The sequence below is a fragment of the Nannobrachium achirus genome (assembly GCF_963921795.1).
Source record: "Nannobrachium achirus genome assembly, chromosome: 11".
NCBI lineage: Eukaryota > Metazoa > Chordata > Actinopteri > Myctophiformes > Myctophidae > Nannobrachium > Nannobrachium achirus.
Window position 1 is genome coordinate 28,778,166 of NC_137820.1, and position 24,250 is coordinate 28,802,415.

The window sequence follows — 24,250 nt, forward strand, 5'->3', positions numbered from 1 at the left end:
TTCATTGTAAAGTCGACATTCAGAAACGCTGATTTTAGGCTATATTCTTCACTGCATACTACGTGCCACTCACGTTAGAACATTGTTTATTTTGGCGATAATGAGCCAAGGACATCACATCACAGCCTAGTATAGAACAGTGGTTCCCAAAAGGTTTGATCGCGAGCCCCGGGGTGGGGGCGCTCGCCCTGGAACCTCCAAAGCACTAGCGACCACCCTCCACAACTCAAGCCCGATTTGGGAGACCCTCCTGGGCATGGCGCCGCTCGGCGTCGGCCTCTATACCTCCGTGATGGAGGGAGTGAAAACTTTTTATGTCCAAAACCGCTCGTTTTGCATTTATCATTTGAAATTATTTAGACTAGTGAAAACAGCCGATCTACAACAACAGCCGATCTCCTTTTTAGGCACTAACTAGTAACTAACAATAAAATATGAGTCTAGAACACACCACTGTGTGAGATGCATAAAGTGTGGTTCCTGTTGAAATGAGCCATGCATCTGTAGCCTACTTTGATTGATTGATTGAAGACTTTATTAGAAGTTTGCATAGGAAAAGGTACAGTTTCATGACGGTACAGTTCACTGGTACAAGGTCTACTAAAAGGAGATCCATGAAAAGACTAAGCTTATTTCCACTGGAAAGTGGAAACCATTGAAGTATCTCATATAACATTGAATGACAGACAGATAGAACACAGTACTATGCAGTAGATATGTAAAGAAAAACAAAAAAAGACAGTAAGTCTAAACAAACAGTATATACAAAGAAGGGGCAGGGGAGGGTAGGGTGGGGCTAGGTTCTTTTTTTTTACCACCTCTTTCTAATACATTCTTCAATCAATCAATAAGCCTGACCTGCTATTGTTTTTTTTTTTTTTTGTGCATTTTTTTGGGTGCACATTATACAATTCAATTCAATTCAAAGGAGCTTTATTGGCATGAGAAAACATATGTTTACATTGCCAAAGCAAGTATAACAAATACAATATAAAAACCAGTTGAAAATGGGGAACATATATACAGTTGGAGGGGGTACAGCATTGTTCATTTTACAGAGCTATGTCGCATTGTGACATTTTATATATATACAGGGTACACATAGCAGCATTATTTTCCTACATAAAGGTATCAGCTCTGTTTCATACTGTATGTGCAATCTACAGTAGCTATGCCAGTCCATAGCTACTGTAGATATGTATCAAAGCAGAGCCTATAGAATTCAGTGGCCACGTATATATACATATATACATTTGAAATTATTTAGACTAGTGAAAACAGCCGATCTACAAGCACACAACGCCTCGCACCGCGAGGCGTTATGTGCTTGTAGATCTGCTGTTTTCACTACTTTTGTGCGACAGCCTTTGCTAAAGAACATACAAATTATACAGAAGCACGATCATTTAGTATTTTTTATTTATTTCTATCATATACAGGGCCCGTGGAGTCTGACTGGATGGAGGAAGGATGGAGAGGACAGTATGATGGCTGAGATAGCGAGAGCGGAGGAGTCAGGCATAGGTCATACACACTGTAGGTTCGCTGCCTGGACCAATGTCACTCTAGGGGAGCTGAAGAACTTTCTGGGACTTCTCTTCCTCACAGCTATCGTTCACAAGGCGGAGATTGCCATGCACTGGTCAAAAAACCCTGTCATTGCATGCCGTACTTTCCCAGAACAATGGCAAGAAACAGGTACCAGGCCATTTTGAGGTACCTGAGGCGCACACACACACACACACACACACACACACACACACACACACACACACACACACACACACACACACACACACACACACACACACACACACACACACACACACACACACACACACACACACACACACACACACACACACACACACACACACACACACACACACACACACGGTGAACAGTACCATCTTTGACCTTTATTTGTGGTGCCTTTGACTCCTGAATGTTGGCTTGTTGAATGCCTTTTTTTGAGAATACAGTACAGTACAGTACTGACTTTTATATTATTTTATTTATTCTTTACTTGCTGCACATTTATTTTATTTTACTTTTATCCAGTTATATTTTATTTTTGTGAAGTCATATTTGTGATTTCTTTTTTTTTGGAAATATTTGTAAATATTGTTGAACATAAATATGTTCATGCTGGATGTGTGAGGTACTCACCAGGGTTAGGGTTCGATGTTGCCATAAAATAAAAGGTTGACATCGCTTTTCTGACTTTTTGTCTTCCTGACCTTCTAGACCAGGTAAAAACACAGTGAATTCACAGTGCACAGTTCTATCAAAATGTAAGGCAATTTCTACCTTCTGAGTCATTTCATACTTTTTCACTTTGCCCCCTTGAAACTAGACGATGGTACAATATTTTTTTAACTTTTTTTGCACATAATGAAAGCAGGCATGTCATTATTTCTGTCAAGGGTACTTGTGTTCCGTTACCATTTACCAATTTGTTGCTATGGCTTCCTAAAGTTTTTTTTCTTTGAACTCAAATATCTCAGAATCTAGATTTCTGAGGTTATTGACTGGTTTGCGCAGTGTGCACTCTCGAGCACTTATCTCCAAAACCGCTTATCGAAATCACTCCAAATATTGTTTATATAAAAAAAAAATCCTCTTTTACCAAATCTCCCATTTTTGTTCCGATGTGAATATCGGATCATTTCCAATTTATTCCCTGGAATTGGGGCAGAAATGAATGGGACCTAATGGTGGCACTGGTAAGGGACGGGGGGCAGGGGGGGCTGGCACTCAAAGTGTTAAAAGTGCCACAACTCTGAAACAGTGGTAAATCAGCCAACAACCCACTCCCTCTCATGGTAAATGGCTTACATTCACTTCAATTCACAGCTTGAAGGTATGTAAAATGGCCCTAAATTGAATGGAGAACTTTGTGTTATATAGTGAGTATACCGTTACAACTTGACAAGTGTAATTTGCTAATATGGCTGATGGTCATTGGCCATAGGGCAGGGCCAGGGTGTTTACATATTTCACAGGCAGTCCAGACTAGAGTAGGGATGGGACGATATGAAATTTCATATCACGATAATTGTGACAAAAGAAATCGCGATTTACAATAATATCACGATAATCAAAATCCATTATCCTGGGGTGGAACATTTGCCAAAAAAATAGCAGATCTACAAGCTCACAACGCGTCACGTTTTGATAGAGAGTGAAAAAAAGACTGTATCGAGTACGTATATTATAAGTACCTTTTACCAATAATAGAGGCTTTAAAATTGGACCGGATATGCAGCTCAGCAAATAAAAGGTGAATTGATCCCAGTGTATGACGGAGGACGATATCACGATAAATCTCCACGATACGATTATCGTCGTGTATGGTCCCATCCCTAGACTAGAGGTGATAACAGTTGATGGATGTTAGTTATACCATGCAGATGTATGTTGGTTACTAGTTGTTCACATGAAGGAAAATGTCCTTCAGATAAACATAATGTATACGTTTGCTTGTCCACAAATGCTAAGCATGTCGTTTAGACAGATGCTAGGTTTCATTTGTCCTTGCTAAATTCTGTCTGAATCGAAACAGTAGGGATGCCAGTCAGTGACTCCCCTCACAAGTGAGTGACTGGTATTTAAATAAATCGGTCACAGTGAAGTGGTTATGTCTGTGTGTGCGTGTGTGTGCGTGTGTGTGTGTGTGTGTGTGTGTGCGCGCGCGTGTGTGTGTGTGTGTGTGTGTGTGTGTGTGTGTGTGTGTGTGTGTGTGTGTGTGTGTAATTGGCATTAGACTGTATACACTCAAGGCAAGGGGGATTGATTTCATATTCTTAATTGTTTTTTATCGATTGTTGAAGGATCATGCCGGAGGTCATGTATTCCAAATAGGTGCAGTAATTGCTTTAACCTCAATTTGAGACCTATAGTGATTATAGCCCCCCCCCCCACACACACACACACACACACACACACACACACACACACACACACACACACACACACACACACACACACACACACACACACACACACACACACACACACACACACACACACACACACACACACACACACACACACACACACACACACTCTCTCACACCCTAATTTCCCATTTCCACCACCTATATGTAATGAATCTATTCTCAGTTCACAGACATCAGCCAGCACTCATGGACTACACAGGTCACAGGGGCAGGGCACAGTGACACACATACTTGCACTGGTGGTGTGTGTGAGCCCTGCCTCGACTACCTAATCTGTCAGGGAGAGAGAGAGACTCCCAGAGGCCAAGCTGTTCTGCTTTCCTTGGGAAAGGCATGTCATTTGGCACTGGTGGCATGGTACAATCTGTCCCAGAGCTCAGCTGTGCCTCCCCACCCCCACCCCCACGACCTATGGTATAATCCACTGACTTTAGGGGCTTTAGGGCAGAAACCTCTCATCTTCTTATTTTGATTCTTTTTTTCTATTTCTTTTGGTAAATTAATGCCCTACTTGCCCTACAATGTTACACAAAACGTATACAAAATAGCAGATAGCTCAAAACGTGGTTTGAATCGACTTGTTTTGGGCTTATCAATTATTTTTATTTTTTTAATTTGAATCCTGAAAAGTAACAGTTTTGGACATATGAGGTTTCCAGACGACATCTATTATAAACCTAGATGTTTGAAACATGTATAGCAATGTAGGAAGCGCAACTTCTTCTGAAGTGTCATAGCTCCACGAAGTTGATTACACACTAGGGCATTAACGAAAAAGTCGACAAGTCGACTCAGTCGATTTAAGTGGACTCCCACCGGAGAAAGTCGAAGTCGAAGTTGAAAAAATAAATCGTTCTATTGTGAAAATAGCCAATCAACATGCTCACAACGCCTCGCAACGCGAGGCGTTGTGAGCATGTAGATCGGCTATTTTTATGTCAACTCAACTTTTTACTGAGTCGAGTCGACTTGCAAAAATCACATTCATCACGTTAATGCCCTATTACACACACACACACACACACACACACGCAAGTACGTACCTTGTCATATTTGGAGATGATGTCAGCTCGTTCGTCTGCTATTATCGTCTCTATGTCCTTCTTCATGTCAAAATCTGGAAGTAAACGGAACGAAACAAAGAGAATATTAAACTGATGAACATACCGTATAACAGGAACTTGGGATTAATCACACAGCCAAAGAAGAACAGGAGCTTCACTAGAATATAATAACAGTGATTTTGTTGTTCACTGCCTGGACCAAATTTGGACCAGTGGCTCATTTTTGAACATGTACTGTACTGCATTTAGAGTCCTCTATACCAGTGGTTCTCAACCTGTGGGTCTCCAAATTATTTTGGGGGGTCCCCAGATGATTAAATTAATGTGAAACATTGTCACTCAACAGTATACAAACCAACATAAAGTGTAAGTGTATAGAGGGTGTCTGCACATTTCTAGAGTGACAATTTAAAGACTTTTATAATACCTCTAAAATTAAAAATTAAACATTGATTGGCCAAATTATCAAATATTTTTAGAGACAGAAATTGTGAAAATAGCCGATCTACATGCTCACAACAGCGTTGCGAGGCGTTGTGAGCATGTAGATCTGCTATTTTCACAATAGAATCGTGATTTACAAAATGTAATGCCTCAACTCTTATAGTGCTCGTCAGAGTGGGGGGTCACCAGATCAAATATGATTATTTTGGGGGTCGCGACCTGAAAAAGTTGTGAACCACTGCTCTATACCTTTGGGAAAGAGCTGTGTTCTTGCTAATTCTGCAAAATGTCTAAATTGTAACAGTAGGGATGCCAGTGACTCCCCTCACACTGGTATTTAAGGGACTGGCATTTAAAAAACTCGGTCACAGTGAAGTGGTTACTGTATGTCTGTGTGCATGTGGTGTGCGTGTGCGTGTGCGTGTGTGTGTGTGTGTGTGTGTGTGCGTACGTGCGTATGTGTGCCTGTGTGGGGGCAGGCACTCAGTTAACACCAACCTTTCTCTGGCCATAACAAACCGTATAGACTCAAGGCAAGGGGGATTGATTTCAAATCGTATTGTTTTCTATCGATTGTGCTGGAGGTCATGTACTGTATTCCTAATCGGTGCAGTAATTGCTTTAACTCTTGGGAAAGAGCTGATCATAAATCATTAGCTATACCAAGATCAGAAAGGATTATCTGACAGGATCATGTGTACATTTTCCAGTCGATTGAATCTTTCCAAAGAGCAGAGTAACATCATTTACAGGCTTACCCACTTTCACAAAGGGAACCCTAATCTTGTAAAAAATGTCCTAAGATGAAAACAAAACCAAAAGCAGATCTACTGGGTGGGCTATTTTTGAGGACAGGGCATAAGCGGTTAATATACAGGAACAAACGTCACAGGAAGCAGTATCACGAACACAGACCACGACACGCCACAGCTGTAGCATCTCTCAAATAGCATCTGGATATGAACAACATCACACCTCAACCACAAGAGACAGAGCTAATGTTAGTACTGTACATGCAGAGTGCAGACATAGCTTTAGTATTGGTGGTTCTCACACTTTTGAATTATCGGGAGATAAGCGACCGTCAGGTCGCATGTATACACAAATTGGCCTTAGAGGGGCCTTAGAGGGGCATGTGAGAAATGAGGGGCGGATGTTGTGGTTTGCCAGCCAAGGAGTGTGTGTGCAGTTTGGCATGGATAGGGGCAACGGTGCCAGAGATAAGAGTAGGGCCAAAAGTGTGACGTGACGGACAGACGGACTGACTGACGGAGGAACTGACAGACAGCCGGTGGAGGTTTGTATAGTAACTTGTGACGATCATGTAATAATTGTGACAAGCCTAACCCTCGGGTCCATTTGGTTCCATTTGTACACTCTCAGGGTCTCATAAGGGTCCATTTGGCCTCAATGAATCCGGAGGGTCCCTGGACCACATTGATAACGACCGTTCTGCATCATTTCGAGTGGTAGCTACTAGCTTCTACACCGGTAAAGTAACCTTTGGCCTTCCTCAAACCTGCTCCTGTTTAATCCGCTTTCAATTGACCATCAATGTGTAAACGGCCTCTAATGCGTTTGATGCTGGGCAGTGAAGCCATTATTCCCTTCATGTTATAATTCATTGGACCAAGTCCTCTAGCGGAAGGTATTCGCAGAATGCCCCGCACAATAATGTAAGCCTTCTTCCTAAAATGTGTTTTTTTTAAAGAATGTGTTATACTGCAAACTCCTACTTCCCCTTTTTAAAACATTTACAAGGCCACTCTCTGTGAACCTGCTTTGTAAAAGAAAAACTAAAACTAAAACTAAAACAATGCAAAGTGTATGCCTATGTAGATACTAGTGTAGTATGAAAAACAAACCAGGATAGGCCTACATGTGTGTGTGTGTGTGTGTGTGTGTGTGTGTGTGTGTGTGTGTGTGTGTGTGTGTGTGTGTGTGTGTGTGTGTGTGTGTGCATGCATGCGCGCCTGTGTAATGCTTTACTTATAATTGGTGGCATATCTGTGCTGTGCATTGAAAATAGCCTATCTATAGGTTCACAACGTGCCACGATGCAGTGTGTCTTGACTCGTGAGCTTGTAGATTGGCTATTATCAGTGTGCAAAACTAATCCAGTTGGTGGACACTCACGCCACAGTTTTAAAAGGTTGACAGACTGCCTCCTGCACCCACAGGAAAAGGAACACCAGAGTGGGCGATTTAGGAGGGATTGAGGAGGCCCTTGATGAGACCACTGCCAGTGCCTCCCCCACGTTCTCACAGTTTCACCCGGTGTCTGTCTCCCCTCAAAGCCTACCCCTTGCCTATACGCTAGCTTGCTAGGCCTGGTCGAGTCTGTCTGACAGTGTGTGGCTTGTCTGTCTGCTCAGCAACTGTCGTTAGAAAGCATCTGTGAGTCGAAAGAGGACAGCAGCTTGATCTCTCTCTCCTCATCGACAAAGAATGGACATCTCACAGGCAGCGGTGTTTGGCTATGAAGACTACAGTATGCCAGCCATGCCAAGCAGACATTGGGAACACATGGAGATAAAAGACACACGTGCTGTGCAGTGTTCGTGGTGGTCGGCCTACGTCATGGTACAGTATGAAGGCTTTAAGATATGCCAAAGAAATACCACAGCATCTTATCTGATAAGATGCCTGAGTGAGCATGTTAGAGCAGTGTTTCTCAAACTCCCCTTAACTCTGACAGTGTTACAGACTAGTATGGGTCAATTTAGTGAAGTCCCCCCTTAACACAATTAGTGCCTCTTAATCTGAAGGTTGCTTGGTGCCTCGGTGCCACGCAGTTTCCTCCATAGGCCGCCGCTATTATTTTGAAGGGCTGGAAGGGGGTTGTTTTTGTTTTTTTGGATTATCACTTGACGGCAACGATTACGTCATCTAGTCACATGACAGTGTGGGACAAGAAGAGGAAAGATGGCTGCGCCCTGCCTTGTGCCTTGTTTACATTTAGATCTGCTGCAAAATGTCTCAAAATGGCTATTTTGTTTAAATGACGTTTCTTTATGGGCCTCTCCATTGACTTAACATTGAGGAGCTTCACTTCGCGTGCACGCCCAACGTGCGTTGTAAACAAATCGCCGACATTACCGATGCGAGCGGGACCGGAGCGACATTAAGTAAGTAATAATATCTTTACTGTATATACAGTAAGATTCACAGTCCTCACCGTCAACGGCGCCATGGTATTAACCCTTTCAATGACGGTGAGCGCCGTCTACAGCAGCAGAACAGTTAAAGGAACCCAACCCGCATACGTACGTAATATATTTGTGAAATATTTAACTTTAATTTTATAATGGAAAACAATGGGTCTCTGAGTCTGATCAGTCTGAAACCTTGCCCAAATATCTAGTCATGGATGTCATAGTCGACTTGACGTCACGATCTGGCCACATCGAGACCAAGATCCACGTTGGAGCCACGCTGTTGGATCCCGAGATCCTTATGATAATATATAGTTGCTGTTAGGCAAATAAAAACGCAGCGCTTCATTTTTGTGTTTTTTTTCATACATTAATGCTCTACTTCATCATTTAACGGGCGGCATAGCTGAATGGTCGGGGAGCCCGCCTGGGGAACCAGAGCCCCTGGTTGTCCCGGGTTCGATTCCAGGCCAGGGTAGCAATGTCGATGTGTGTCCCTGAGCAAGACTCTTAACCCCTGATTGGTCACGCGCTCCTTTTGGACAGCGAATCACCTGGGTTGGGCTGAAATACTGAATTTCCCTCGAGGGAGGAAATAGGTAACTATTATTATTAATATTATACTACTAACAGCAGCAGACAAAAGCATAAAAACTTCAAAAGTAGCAGATTCACAAGCTCCAAATGTGCCACGAACTGAAGCGTTTCAAGGTTGTATTCAACATAATAGCACAACAACAACTTGAACAAGTTCATCTTTCAAGTTCACGGCTTCACTGACTGACGTCTAACAGCATGTGTGGCCAGATGCTGCCTCAGGCTGCGTTAAAGCATGCCTGGCATCCTTAGCCAGCAACAGGTGGGGAAGCGTGGCCTGCTGCTCCACAAAGACCCCCTCTATGGCTGCCCTCCACAGACCACAGGTCCACAGCTTCCAGTACACATTGTGGGCATTCACAGCCAGCAAGTGCTATTCAATCCTACTACGGCACCACATTTAAGTCACCACAAATCGTTTGTGTTCTTGCAATCAAGTTCATGTAAGCTGCCAAATGTGCATTAGACCCGTATTTTACCCTGGCCTCTCACTTAGTGGTTCACTACAATATTTTCTTTTTTACATAGTTTGAGCTTCAACTTTCTTATGTTCACTTAAGCTCGATATACTTCGTCATAAGACAAATAGTGCAAATAGTCGATCTACAAGTCTGTAGATCATCTGACATTTCTTTTTTTGCATACCGGTATGCCCAAAACAGGGATGCCAGGCTGAAAGTGGTTAACTGCCAAAACCCATTCCGTTTCAGCAGCTCAGCATTCTCCTCTGTAAACAACTGAATCTCTCCCCTTCTCCTCACTGACAGCCGATGAGTGAAAAACACACCAATTAGACAGTATGTCAGTATGTCTGTCCTTTTATCCTGACAGATTTCCCTTTCTCCTCTTTTATCATGAGGAGAGGGCAACATGTTTCTGGTATTCAGGGGTTGTCAGGAAACTCTTCTGAACAGCTTAGTAAGCTGTTTGAGAGGTGGGACTGTATAGGATGTGGGTTAATGTATTGTTCTATATGGCACACGTTTTCAGTCAGATGTCACAACAGGGAAAGATGGCCATTTCCCTGTTTGTGTAATATGTATTTAAAATAGGACACAGCTCAGACTGTAATGCCCTTTGCTGTTGAAGCTCATGTAGTTGAAAGTTGAAGTTTACAGCATTGTTTGTCTAGAAATGATATCGCTTTATTTTGGATGTACTCTCTTTGATATTGTTCATTTAGAAGTCTGCTATGTAGTGGCTTACAACGACTTCAATAGTTTTGATTGTTTATTGTTTTTCATTGATTTCCGTTGATTAGATTTTCTCTGTGAAACGCATTGTGCATTGTGATGCTTACCAGAGTTCAATAAATCCATATGTTCCATTCCTATGAATGACTATGACACATTTTTCAGAAGTGGACAGAAATGAGAAATGTTGTGTTGTCAATGTCAGCAGAGAGCAGAATGTCGCGTTTTAGTTGCCGATTTCTCAGAGCGGCAACCATAACTGCATTGTGAAGTGCCACATCTAGAAAAAAAAAAACAATATAATCAAAGTTCTAAGAAACCTAAGAAACAAATGCTAACTATCTTCATGTATGGTCATTGATTTTCTGTAGTGCTAAGGGTTTAGGTGGAGTCTGAAGAGGTGAGTCTTCAGTCCACGGCGAAAGCTCGCGAGTGAGTCCGTTGTTCTAAGTGCGACAGGGAGTTTATTCCACAACTTGGGGGCCAGCTACAACTTGGGGGCCAGCTACATGGCAGCGCTCTGGAAAAAATGTCTATTATGTAAAGTGTCTTGAGACAACTTGGTTGTGTAATCTGGCACTATATTAACTTGTCTTTGATAAGACTTTTTACTTACTAAAAGCACAGACGTAAGCCGTTTTTACCATTGGGCCAACGAGTCAGTAATGCTTAATTTATGCTCCGTCATACAATGGCGTTGTACTGCTCACTTCACACCCGTGTGAAGTGAGCAGTGCTGCTGCTGCTGCTGCTGATGATGATGATGATAGAGCCACATGACATCTCATCATTATATTGTCGGGGACATACATATATACAAAATAAGTATGTGATGGCCTGTCCATTTTGCATGGACATATACACACATGGACACATACACACGCATACACATACATTTGCTTCTCTGGTTATTGGTTCTAGATAGTTATTTTCAATACCTTTGCCCTAGCCCTTCTTCAGTCAGTCAGTATAGAAGGTCTCCTCTTTGACTTGAAGCAGGAGGCTGCTTCCTGTGTTCTGAGCCTCCAGACTGCTGATAATATTGTGTGGCGGTCAGGAAGAGAGGGAAACCAGTCCCCACCGCCACTCCTTGAGGGGAGAACCTGTGGTGAGTGACACTAATATTTACACGCAACAAAAGCAAAGACTCTCCTTTTTTTTCCAAGGACAAGGATTTCTGGTTTTAAAGAAAAGGTTTGAATTTCCCAGACTAAGCATGTCTAGTCAGCGACAACAGCATGGGCAAACACCACAGGCCATGCAAAATGTACCGTAGTGTACATGGTTCTTGTTTGGACAGTGAGTCAGTACACTGTCTGGTCTGGAACAAAAACTGAGGCACCTTTCACTGGCGGTCGCGGTCAAAGTGCGATGCCTCACGCGTTGTTCAAAGACCTTCACTGTTGAATGGTTCTTTTCAAGTGGTGGACAGAGAAGGTGCATTTAGTGCTGGACACAGCAGAGCAGACATGGTGGTTGTGAGCCAAAAACTGGGGGGGAAACACTGAATCAGCCCCCAGAGAGGTCACTGGGTGGGAGGGAGGGAGGGAGAGAGAGACTACAATGCTTTGTCAATGTAAACGTATGTTTCCCATGCCAATAAAGCCTCTTATTGGCATGGGCCTCTTTGAATAGAAGTAATTGAACTGAATTGAATTAAAGAGAGAAAGAGAGAGAACTCACAGTAAAAAAGCATCCCACCTGGGAAAGGGGGGAGGGAGGGGAGGGGGGGGGGGGGGGCATGTGAGAACATAAAAGGGAGAGTCATGGTCCGAGTCAGTGAGAAATACAGTAGGAAAATGTGAGCTGGAAGAGCAGAAAGATGTTGTTGCGGTCAGGGGTGTCGCACCAAATTCGGGGCCCTGGGTACAAGGATTCACTGCGGGAGTGCGGGTCCCCATGAATGTTCTTCATAGGAGGTGGGGTTTAACCCATTTAGACTGGGCATTATTACGCATTATATTGTGCTCACAGTGAGCTTGTAGGTCTGCTATTTTTTTTAAATCATGAACATTTGTGCAAGTCTTTGAATATTTCAAATCCTACGTTTTTTTTTAAACCTATGGACTCCCAAGATGATATGTATTTGGCCATGGACCCCCATCTAAAAAAATGTTGTTCCAGGGACCCCCCAGAAACATAATTTGAGCTAATGGTCGCTTAAAAATACATATATTCAAAGATTTGCACACATTTTCACGACTTTTCAAAAAAAGCACATTCGCGACGCAATGTTCAACTTATGATCTTGTAGAGCAGATATTTTCGCTATTTTTGTGAGACACAAGCATTCAGTTATGGAAAAACGCCTTTGTTACTTTGTTACACCACAGGCACTTATAAGAACAAGTGTACTTTCCGTCTACCAAAGAGCTGGAGAGAAGGGGAGACCCCTGTCAGCAAACAAACCCTCCACGGCAGTGACAGTGACCAAAGTAAATCACCTACACTAACTTCAACAGTCAAGGAAAAATAATTATTACCCACTACTTCACAACAGGAGAGAGGACAGAGAATCATTGATAGCGACAAGACTTTTTGTCTGTATGCCATATTAGGCTGGTTGATTGCAGTCTGAAAGACTACATAATGACATCATTTCCTGTTATGACGTGTGGCTCTAAATGTAGCCTCCACAAGCCCTGGGTGAACACTCATAACCACGGACAGCACGCAGAACCTTCTGAGTCACAGCCAGATAATTACATGGCTTCTTCCAGCATGCAGAGGATGCAGAAGTCTCAAACTAGCGGGCTCACGTGATTTATCATCAAAACTTCCTACTGTCAAACACGCACTGTAGAATCTCGTGTTAATTTGACTCTGAGAGTGTACACTCAGAGTTACAAATGGATGAATGAACGAACACGAGAGGATTTTACTGTGCATCACATTGCTTTTGTGAGATCAATCCACAATTGGGATGGTTGTACTTTGTTTCCCTGCTCTTCTATTGATACATTTAGATAGAGGGTCTTCAACAGGGGGTCCTCAGAGTTACTACAGATGGGTCTCCCCAGTCCCCACCTGTAGTTTTGAACCCTAGTGTCCATATTCTGAGAACTTTAGCAAAGAATAGCAGATCTACAAGCTCACAACGCCTCGCCCTGTGAGGCGTTGTGAGCTTGTAGATCGGCTATTTTCGGCAAAGAGGTTTGGTGTAGAGGGGGACAAATAGCTCACTAAGTACAGAGTGAAAGGTCAAGTTTGTTAAGTATTGAGGTTCAAGTGGTTAAATATATGAAAAAAACACAAATTGACAATACAAAATACACTATTGTGCGGTCAAACAATGAAACTATGGAATCTCTGAAAATGTTGTGGGGGGTCCCTGCTTCATCTCTCTCTCTCTCTCTCTCTCTCTCAACTAAGGGGTCCTCTGACAACGTTGAAGACCCCTGATTTAGATCGTGTCAAAGGTCATGCCTCACCTAGGCTAGACACAGGATCATCTGACACAGATTTTGACCTGATGGCGGTGAAGATTCCATTTATCCCCTGAGCAAGCAGGCAGGCTCTGTAGCTCAATGGTAAACATTCCAGCACTTAAGCAGGAAACTGGGTTCAAATCCGGGGTAGAAGAGGAAAGTTACACAGTGCAGCTTTATTAATAGAGAAGATAGATATATGCCTCACAAGTGCTATGAAATGGAATACACTTCCGGTCTTCAAAGTGGTCACTCAACAAGAACGTCCTCTCTCAGGAACATCCTATGATTGTGTCGTGTGTGTTGCTGACACAGACTCAGTCTCAAACTAAATACAAAAATAAATACAAATATTTCTGAATGTTTGGAACTTATGTGGCATGTGAAGAATGGTGTCCCAACATTTTCTTCAGTGACTATGAGGGAAAAGTCATAAACTCATAATCTGTATTAATCTGTATCTGAAATTGTAAAGTGGTATCTAACAACCACCTATTCCACAAGACTGCCCTGTTTGAGTCAAATTGAGGAGATTCAATTACAGTATACTACCCTGATCCTCTCTTTTTTGTTCTGTAATTAAACTTAATCTGGACAGCAGTTAGATTGAAAAGTATGGATTATAGGTTTAGAGCTCAGATCAAGAGAATGAAAGGCTGAGATTAGGAGTTTAGCAGTGGGGAACTAGCTGGAAGAACCCCAGTCCATCTTGTGTATTCTGTATGTACATTCAGTGTGTGTGTGTGTGTGTGTGTGTGTGTGTGTGGGGGTGTGTGTGTGTGTGTGTGTGTGTGTGTGTGTGTGTGTGTGTGTGTGTGTGTGTGTGTGTGTGTGTGTGTGTGTGTGTGTGTGTGTGTGTGTGTGTGTGTGTGTGTGTGTGTGTGTTGCAATCGGTGGTACAGACCTGGAGGTTTAACCTTGTTCAACACATCAATAATAATAAGTATTTAGTCAGATAAGTTAAAATAATTAGTATTACCTACTAATAATACATGTGCATGCATGCACACACATTTGTCCAAATATTACTAAACGATAAAATTCTACCTATACCAGGGTTGCCAACACTCCTGAATTTGGCAGGAGTCTCCTGAATTTTGACCCCACCTCCTGCCATGCTCCTGAATTGTCAATTCTCCTGAATTCTCCTGGATTTGCTATCAAACTCCAAGACTCACCAGTCCAGAACACAGGAAATTACATCTACTATGTTCAAAATTTCCCTGAACCCCCGCTTATAGGTAGTGTGGGAAGTGCATGCATTCATACAGAGCATTCATACAGAGACTTACTTACAGTAAGCAGTCCTACATTGCTGCAGTTATCAAATCAATTTCTGTGCACCGCTTAATGGAAATACTGAAATTGTACCCATCATTTTCCATTGCGAGTAAAGCAAAGCAAAATGATCAATATCGCAAAACTTCACCAGAACATCTACCCTGTTAAAAAGTAACGGGGGGAGGACTTCCAGAGCCCCCCCAAAAAATAAAAAATACCCCCCAAAAATCTCAAACACACACACACACACACACACACACACACACACACACACACACACACACACACACACACACACACACACACACACACACACACACACACACACACACACACACAGAGCCTCTCCTCAGACTGCTGATGGGGGGAGGAGATGACAGATGTTGCGTTCTATACTGGATGACTGGCTGAGAGGAAAAGCCATCCTTGCTCAGCAGCCTGGTTCAACCCTCTCTGCCTAACCTCACACAGCACACTCCCATCCTGTCCAAGAAGCCAACATACCTCTGTGTCATCTGTTTCACCACCCTGCCTGCCACCACCACCACTGCTGACATGTTACCTTACTGGAGCCAGCAGCGCTTAACGCCAGCTGATATCAAAAGATTCTCAGTGAGACGAAACCATTGTAGAAAATGCTTGTGAGAAATGTTCGCATTACCCCCGTCTCTGTTCATAGGAAGCAGGCTGATGGCAGCGCTTTTGACATGACATCATGTCATGTAGCAACTTTGTTCTAGTTTCAGAAGAATGTTGCAGAGCATTAGGGCTGGGACGATATGAATATTTCATATCACGATTATTGTGACAAAATAAATCGCGATTTACGATATTATCGCGATAATCAAAATCCATTATCCTGGGGCGGAACATTTGCAGAAAAATAGCAGATCTACAAGCTCACAACGCGTTGCAACGCATTGATCCCAGTGCATGACGGAGGACGATATCACGATAGATTAAATCTCCACGATATGATTATTGTGAGTGTTTTTATCACGATAAACGATAATATCACGTATCGTCCCATCCCTACAAAGCATATTTGGCCTCTTCTTGTTACAAATCTTTGATGTAAACAAAGGTGATACAAAGAAGTCCAAGCTCAGCATCCCTCGCATGTACAGTACCACTACCAGTAAGACTCCCTAATCGGGAGATAAGTGACCATCAGGTCGCAACGTGATTTTAGGCCAAAATGTGTAGGAGCAGTGTCCAAAAATGTGTTGGTTACGTGAGAGCACTTCAAGACAAGTCTTAAAGTCTCACTGAAATTACTTTTTCATCTTCTAACTATTAATTTAGCTAACGTCTGTCCGTCCGTCGTCCACCGTCTGACCATCTGTCTGCATGCTGACATCACTGATACTAAACAGTGTCGCCACCACATGCTGAAACAATGCCGAAATTTGGAGATGAATGTCCAAATTTGGAGATGAGCATGCTGACATCACTGATAATGAACAGTGTCGCCACCATGGCTGTCTGCATGCTGACGTCATACTCCGATGTCATAGTACTGACATCACAGACTGATACAACGGGTATTGCACAACTGGACGTCAATGGTGGCTGTTCTGCCCAACGGGCACCATTCTGGGTTCTCCAACATTACTTCTGAGACTCCTACATTCAATCCCTCATATACTGTAAGTGTGCATACCCCCCGGGCACAGGACTAGTTTCATTTTTGAAGTATCAGTCTGAAACGGAAGCCTGTGTGTTTCTGAACCAATCAGAAGGCCCCAACCCCCCCATGGCACGGTCAAATCTTACTAATGTGTTGCCTTATGTTCTTGTTTGTAGCTTCACTAGCCTGCAGACCAGCCAGAGAGAGACGGCCATTCGGCCACATCTTGAAGGAGATTCAAAACGGAGTATCTTAAAATCAGCTGTTTGGAGGAACATGCAGCAATGGGAATCAAACAGGTGAATGTAACTAATCAAAGCTCATGTATATTAAGTAGATGTCATCACGCAGCATGTTTTAGTTCACAGGAAGTAATTCAAATTGGCTTTTTATGGACTTTTGATATAAAAATACACACAAATGGTTTATTTTCTTTTTTTGGCATCTAGTGTTAGGCATGCCACAGATATGATATGATGACCACAGATGCTCTAAAAGTGTCATAAGGACTTCAAGGTTAGAAATCCATTCCTGACATGGTCTTGCAGTCATTGAGGCGCTGGGAACCTACATTATCTGCATCAAGAGGGTTGACCTACTCTTGCAGATAGCCTGTGGAAAACCCAATCCCATTTCCTTCTCTGGGCTGGCGCCTACTCCAGTGTGACCCGCGCTCCCATTACTGTGATCGGGTAAGAACTGGGGCACTTCCCTTTGCATTTAGGTGTAGATACACTGTAGATACACTTCCCTCCCCAGGCCTCCTGACTTCCCGATTCAACATGTGGAAATAAAACCATAAAATAACAGTAGCCTACACTCTAATGTTCTTTGTCATGCATATTGTCATGCAATATTTTTGCACGTCTATTACTAGGGCTGGTAGATATGACTATTTCAGGCTTTTGCATTATGATTAATGAACATGAACATCTTTTTTGATAGTGAAGATGGTCCACAACGCATCACATGAGTTTATAGATCGGCAATTTTCCCTATTTTTGAACACCACCACTGTACAATGAAATATAATACAGCGTCAAGTGGTTAATCAGACTGATCAATTTAGTAGATTTAAAAAAAATCTTTTTATTGATTAAAACAAATAACACAAAAAAAAACTTGATTCTCGATTATTCAGTTATAAGTGGTTCGAAGTGTTAACGCTAAGCAGAACAAGCCTATCATTCCAATCCAACAGAAGGAAGGAACAGAACAAAGCAACCACATGGCTCCAATTTCCACATAAAACATCTTGAAGACCCAGACTGCTGCACAGCTCCTCCTGCTATTAATGGCTGTCAGACACTAATGTGTGTTGTGTTGTGTGTGCGCGTGCGTGTGGAAGAGGGCGAACATGAAAAGAAAGATTTTGAGACTGACTCAGAAAGAGAAAGTGTGTGTGTGTGTGAGAGAGAGAGAGAGAGAGAGAGAAAGAAAGAGATAGAGAAAGAGTATCATTCAGGAGGAGTCAAACCTGCAAGGGATGTCCTGCTGAAGGAAGATCCACAAGGGATCGAAACGTCTTCCTAATAAAGTTGTATTTTACCGTAGCTCAGTCAGGATGCAGGTTCTACCTTTCATTTAGTGTATGCCTTTAACTCAGCAGCATCCACTGTCGATGTGCGTGTTCAGTGGAGCTTTTCTCGACTGAATTTTCCCGCCAGAGCCAGAGTCCCAGCTCTCTGTGTGTAGACAGACGGGTATGAGAAAACCTCTCAAGTAACAAAAACCTTTCTCAGCCCAGGGCAGTGCCACGGTATAGCTCCGGTTTCAGGTTCAGATAAGAGGATATTATTATTCCTGGCTCGCCGTCGCATCTCGCTCAACTTAATCCACAACAACAGAGCTTTTGTTCATTTCCTCTCTCAACACAACATTGGTCTTACAAGTCGAAAACAAAGCCACGTTATGCGGAGGGAGACCCCCCCAGAATATGAATGTCACTGGAAGTCGCCGCACAGGAAATCCAGAGAGGCTCCGCACAGGGAGGCTGGACAGCCCTGCCATTCTTTAAGGCGAGGTATGGAACACAGATGGGACACTGGACGAACTCTGTCACTTATGGAGGCCTGCCATTTGTGCCTGGAGCACTGGTTCTCATATGTGTGGAGTCTGAGGAGGACCATCAGGGATCCTTGAGAGAGTTCCAATCCAGGGGGTCCCCAATTAAATGATTGATAGTTGATAGGATAGGAACCACATTAGGGCTGTGAAAATTTGCCAAAAATAGCATTCGAATATTCGCCTGAAAATCCCCCGTATATTCGAATAAATTCGAATATTCGAAAATATCGAATAATTCGAAGCATCCGAAATTCGAAGCCCTTTATTCTAGACAGTCGCTTCTATCGCTTTTCTTTTTTTTTACTGTGTGCAGGTCCGCGTTGGTCAGGGACGTGCAAAGAATGTTAAGAGAGGCAGGGGCTGACATTTCTAAAAGGGCCTTTTGGTGGACAATTCTCTGTTAAAAGGGCAGGGGCTCAAGCCCCGTTTGATGTATGTGTGCACGTGCCTGCGTTAGAGCAGAATCTGATCCTCGTTGCAAAGCGTCACTCACAGCAGCCGTGATTGAGTTGAGTTGGAACAGCCACGACATGAAATGAGCAATTATAATCACACCAATGGATTATGTTCTGGTTTGAACCAAATTAGATAGTCTACATTAAGAGCAGTGTGAGTGACGGAGGGAGTTTTACCGTTATTGCGTGCGGGGAGATTGACTCGGTGAGAGAAGAAATCCATGCTTTTTTATAGTGTTTTCGGTGGAGAAGTCTCGTTGTTGTATGCCTTCCCGTCACTACCGAAACGAGTCGCCCGTTTCAGCTTAACTCGTTAATCATTCTGAATCAACGTGAGCCAGTTTAAAAGCACTGTGTGTGCACTGTGCACTGTCTGCGAGGCGGACGAGTGCATCTGTCTCTCCACTCCGACATGTGACGGCCAGTGTGTGAAGGGAAAGTGAAGCAGCTGGAGGTTTATTCTTCGCTGTATGACGGTGTCGCTAAATAGGCACCCTTAATGTACAAGCCCACAGCGTATTGGATCAGCGACGTATTGTGGACTTGTAGATCAGCCCACTTTTGCAGCAGCGAATGGAGACTTCTGCCTTGCGAGACCAGCCACCTTTTAACGTTCCATGCGCCCAGAATCTCGCGAGAAGTGCGGTAGATTTGTTTTAATTAAATATAAATTAATTCGAAGCTCAATTTTTTACTTTCGAATATTCGTTTATTGTTAACATTCGAACGAATCTTCGAATATGGAATATTCTTTCACACCCCTAAACCACATGGATAAGGGTTCCATTTGTACACTCTGTCTGAATTATAATAACAACACAGATGATTTCACAGTGTAGATTCAGGTCCCAGACACTCTTATCAAATGAGGGTTGTGGCCTAATGTATACCAAACTGCGGGCCCTTGAAATTAAATAGGTTAAAAATCGGTGGCCTAGAGAACCTGCGACCTATGTATGAATATGATTTTACAGTAAAATAGCAACAATAGTTAGTAGATAAATAGTTGTATAACAGAGAACAAGATGTTCACCACCAACAGGAACAAACTACCATCAATGCCTTGCTGGCCTACTGTTTAGTGCACACAGACTTACATCTTCAAACCCGCTGTGCTCAGGACGTTGACCAGTCCGGCTTGTACCGAGCTAAAGGCCACTGAAGGGCAGCCATTCCCGCCCTGCCCTGCCTCTTAGAGCCATGTCCAGACAATGACGCGAAATGTCAAACATAGCAATCAACATGTGTCCCGCTAACTCCTGCAGGTGTGCCACTGTGTGGACAATGGCCAATTGTTAACCCTTGTCACAGCACTTCCTCTCGGGCTTGTGCTAAGTGGTCCTTGGCCCGAAAAGAACAAAGCATGACAACAGTGTATAACTTCATCAACTGCCGCTGATGCAATGCAAAAGTAGGAAGTCACAGTGATGCATTAGGAAGCAACATACTATTGCATTAGGCCCATGTATCTCACAGATGGGCAGTCGCAAAGTCTCCCATAACCGCTCAAAACATGTCGTTGTCATTTAATTATTAGACATTATGTGCAATCTTGTTATTCTTGTGAACTCTTTCCTCTATAAGGCCATGCCCCCCAAAATATGGATACCAGGTTTAAAGTGCTTCAGAAAGATCCCACATCTTTTTTCTGTCTGTGCGCCTTTCTCCCGCCTTGTCTTGTCTCTCTTGTATATCGGCGGTATAGTGTCTGGGTTTATTTGTGGAAAATGCCAGCGACAGGGAGACAGCGTGACCCTAGGGTGCTTTCACCCAGAACACAGCCCTAGAGGCTTGGAGGGAAGCGCAGGGCTCAGAATAGCTCACTGTCCCCAAGGGGCCGCTGGCTCTTGTGCTGCTCTGCTGTGTGCTGTGTACTGTACTGCCACTGTCACTTTGCCTTAGCAAAGAAGAAGACCATACTGACTCAGAGCATCCCCATCCCCAAACCTCCTCCATCTTAAAAAATAGGAAACAACAAGATGGGAGTCTGAGGAGGAGGAGGACATGGCATCTTGGACACCCCGCCGACTCTCCCCTCTGACCCCCGGCCTGATAATCCAGCAGCAGCCAGCTAGCCAGCCTCCCTGCCTGGTCCCTGCCCTCTCCTCTCCACTACCTAGGGGGGGAAAGATAGCTAAATATAACAATGACAGCACAATGCTTTAGACGCTGGAGCTGAACGCCAGAGATAGAGAGAGAGAGAGAAAGAGGGAGAGAGACAGAGAGAGAGTGGGAAAGACAGAGCGAGAGGCCTCTTTTCCCAGAGTGGCAGCACGTTTCGGAGGGGTGGCGGTGGGAGGGGGAGGCAAGAATGTGACGGGAAAAGTATTCGTAAACACAGAACCACAGGACCCCGCGGAGAAAGCCACGTTCTCATAAGTGGATGCTCTGCCCGATGAGGACGGAGAGAGACAGAAATAAGACCAGCATCTATTAATAAAACCACACAGGGAAAACTCTTGTACAGAGTTTGAAGAGGTTTGGTTTTGTGGTATTCCTTTGATTTACAAGAGAGGCTTTTGTGAGCCCTCATCGGAATGCCAGACTTACTGTAATGGTCCTTAATCGCTATATTGCCTAGTAAGGGAATACAATACTGGGGGGCAGAGTAGGCTGGGCAATTAACAGAAAATATACCAAAGACGATATTGAGAACCAATAACAGACTTAATCCATGTGGGTTAATCAAAAAGCAAGTGTTTTTGTGATAAATGTCTTCTATTTCTTATATATCAATATGTCATCGAGTCTGATTTACCACTTACCGTACAAAAATAGCCAATCTACACACAAGTTTTATTTAATAATCATTCATCATAATCGAGCCAAACAAAGGTTTGAAATAATTATGATATTAATATGAAGTCACACCCCAGCCCGCTATAATGAGAGACACACAATGGTCACGTCAGAAGTGACGGCAGAGGAGAGTATGGCAACCTCATGCCGACTGTTCTGTCGGCATGAGGTTGCAAACCCATTCTGTTAGAGCGGTTCCCCTGACATCACAGTGATGTCAGAGCATGATGTCAGAGCGGCAACCCATTCTGTTAGAGTGGTTCCCCTGACATCACAGTGATTTCAGAGCATGATGTCAGAGCGGCAAACCTTTAGACCACAAAAAGGTCTACTCGTCCAGACGGTCATGATGTGCCGTTTCACATACTAAACTGCGACCTTCGGTTGCAATAACACTCTCAGGTTAAACCACTTCAACCCTAGTTTACTGGGGTACACTGCCTGGAACACTCATTTTTTACCTCTACACCAAATACCTTGGCTGAAAATAGGCATTCTATAACATTGTAGACACATTTGCAGATTGGTGAGCTTGCAGATCTGTGAGCTTGTCAATCTTTTGTGTGAATGTTCATCCCAGCATAGGGACGCAAGGCTTCATGTGGCTTCAGGCTGGTGGAGCTACACGGTTGGAAACGGGCTGAATTATTCAACAGGGAGAAAGAGGCACAAAACACATGTTCCCCACAGGGCCAGGACCAGCAGCTATTACAGACAGCTGGCCTCAAGCTACAGCCTCACAGTCTGATAATATAAGGCAGACACAGAGACTCATTCCACTGGCTATTCATTTGGTTGTCCAATTATTACAACTTACAATTAAAACTACAGTAATGGTGGGATCACAAAACCTTAATGAGCCTCTAGCAGGCACGTGCACACAGAGACATCAACTCTGTGTGACATCTGACTAATGAACCTTCGGACTTATGGGCAGTCCCCTGTCCAAACTCTCCTGAACTTGAATGCAGCATCTTAGGTTGAAAGAATTGCCCTCTCTGTGTATTAATCCAAGCCATAGGCCTACGCCACATCTCCAGTATTGACTTGATTATGCTTAGTTCAGTGTGAAAAGCACCAAAAATAGCCGACCTCCAAGCTCTGCGAAGCGTTTTGAGTAGGGATTGAAATCAGAATCGGCCAATATAAAAAATCGGCAGGTATGATAGCAAACTGGCCGAATCGGTGACCGGCAGGTCACTGACATAAATACCGGTTTTATGCCAATTGTGTCTATGGCACTGCACAGCATGATGCTCTGGTCCTGTGACTAAAGTAAACATCAGGGTTTCCTGCAGCACTTTACAGGCCAGGCGCCCCGCCTGGCCAGAAAACCCCCCCGCCCCCCCAAGGGTATAAAAAAAAAAAAAAAAAAAATCAAATTTTTTTTTTTTTCAAAAAAACTTTTTGGACCTCCAACAATGTACTAGGCATGATCGCGATCGCGAAATTGCATGTTTAACCCCCATACCAACCCTATCTTTCAAACATGGCAGCCAAGTTTGTTTACATTTGAAGAAAACATAAGGGCTGGTATCTCCTGAATGCCTGAACGGATTTCCAAGCGAATTTTTTTGTTTGAAAGCTGTGAAAAGCGTGTACATGCATAGTGCATCATCTGTGCACGAATTCGTACACCAGCGTGCACACTATTTTTTTAACCCTTTGGTGGCGAACCGGCAATATAAGTTATTCAATGTTGAATAAATGTGGATGATAGCATGTAGTTGTGTTTTCCGTCATCATGGGCACATTCATGTGTTTTTTATAGGGCAAAAATAAGAATTAATATTAAAAATTAAGTGAATTAATTACTCGAATTAATTCATTAATTATCAAAAATTATCAAAAATTGCGCCATTCGATCCCCCCCTGGTCAAGACTTTTTCCTGCAGGAAACCCTGAACATTAGCAAGTAGCAGCCAGTCTACTTAGTGGCAGCCTACAGAATACAGATGGTGCTGATTACCTTTGCAATGTAGGCTAAGGATATATTCCATAATCCTGTGTCAATGTCGTCTGACAAATTAAACATTGGCCAAATTGTCAAATATTGGAGGCCCAAATTGTGAAAAAAGCATTTTGGGGAGCATGTGGGGAGGCACCGGACGGGGTCCCCAGTTCAAATATGATTATTTTGGGGGGCGCGGCCTGAAAAGGTTGAGAACCACTGGT

At 43.3% G+C, this 24,250-nt stretch overlaps 1 protein-coding gene across 2 annotated transcripts in view; it reads right to left on the bottom strand.

Annotated features, from left to right (window-relative positions):
* Window positions 1-24,250, bottom strand: part of LOC308294693 (uncharacterized protein) — a 63,405-nt gene that overhangs the window by 32,461 nt on the left and 6,694 nt on the right. The window contains exons 2-3 of one of the 2 annotated variants that reach the window (XM_080737485.1): window positions 11,354-11,518; window positions 5,006-5,079 (exon numbers count right to left, since the gene is read on the bottom strand). In XM_080737485.1, the coding sequence (XP_080593611.1) occupies window positions 5,006-5,071 (66 nt within the window). In that variant the 5' untranslated portion in view covers window positions 5,072-5,079; window positions 11,354-11,518. The remainder of the gene's footprint in view (window positions 1-5,005; window positions 5,080-11,353; window positions 11,519-24,250) is intronic. The other variant, XM_080737484.1, reaches the window with a different exon arrangement.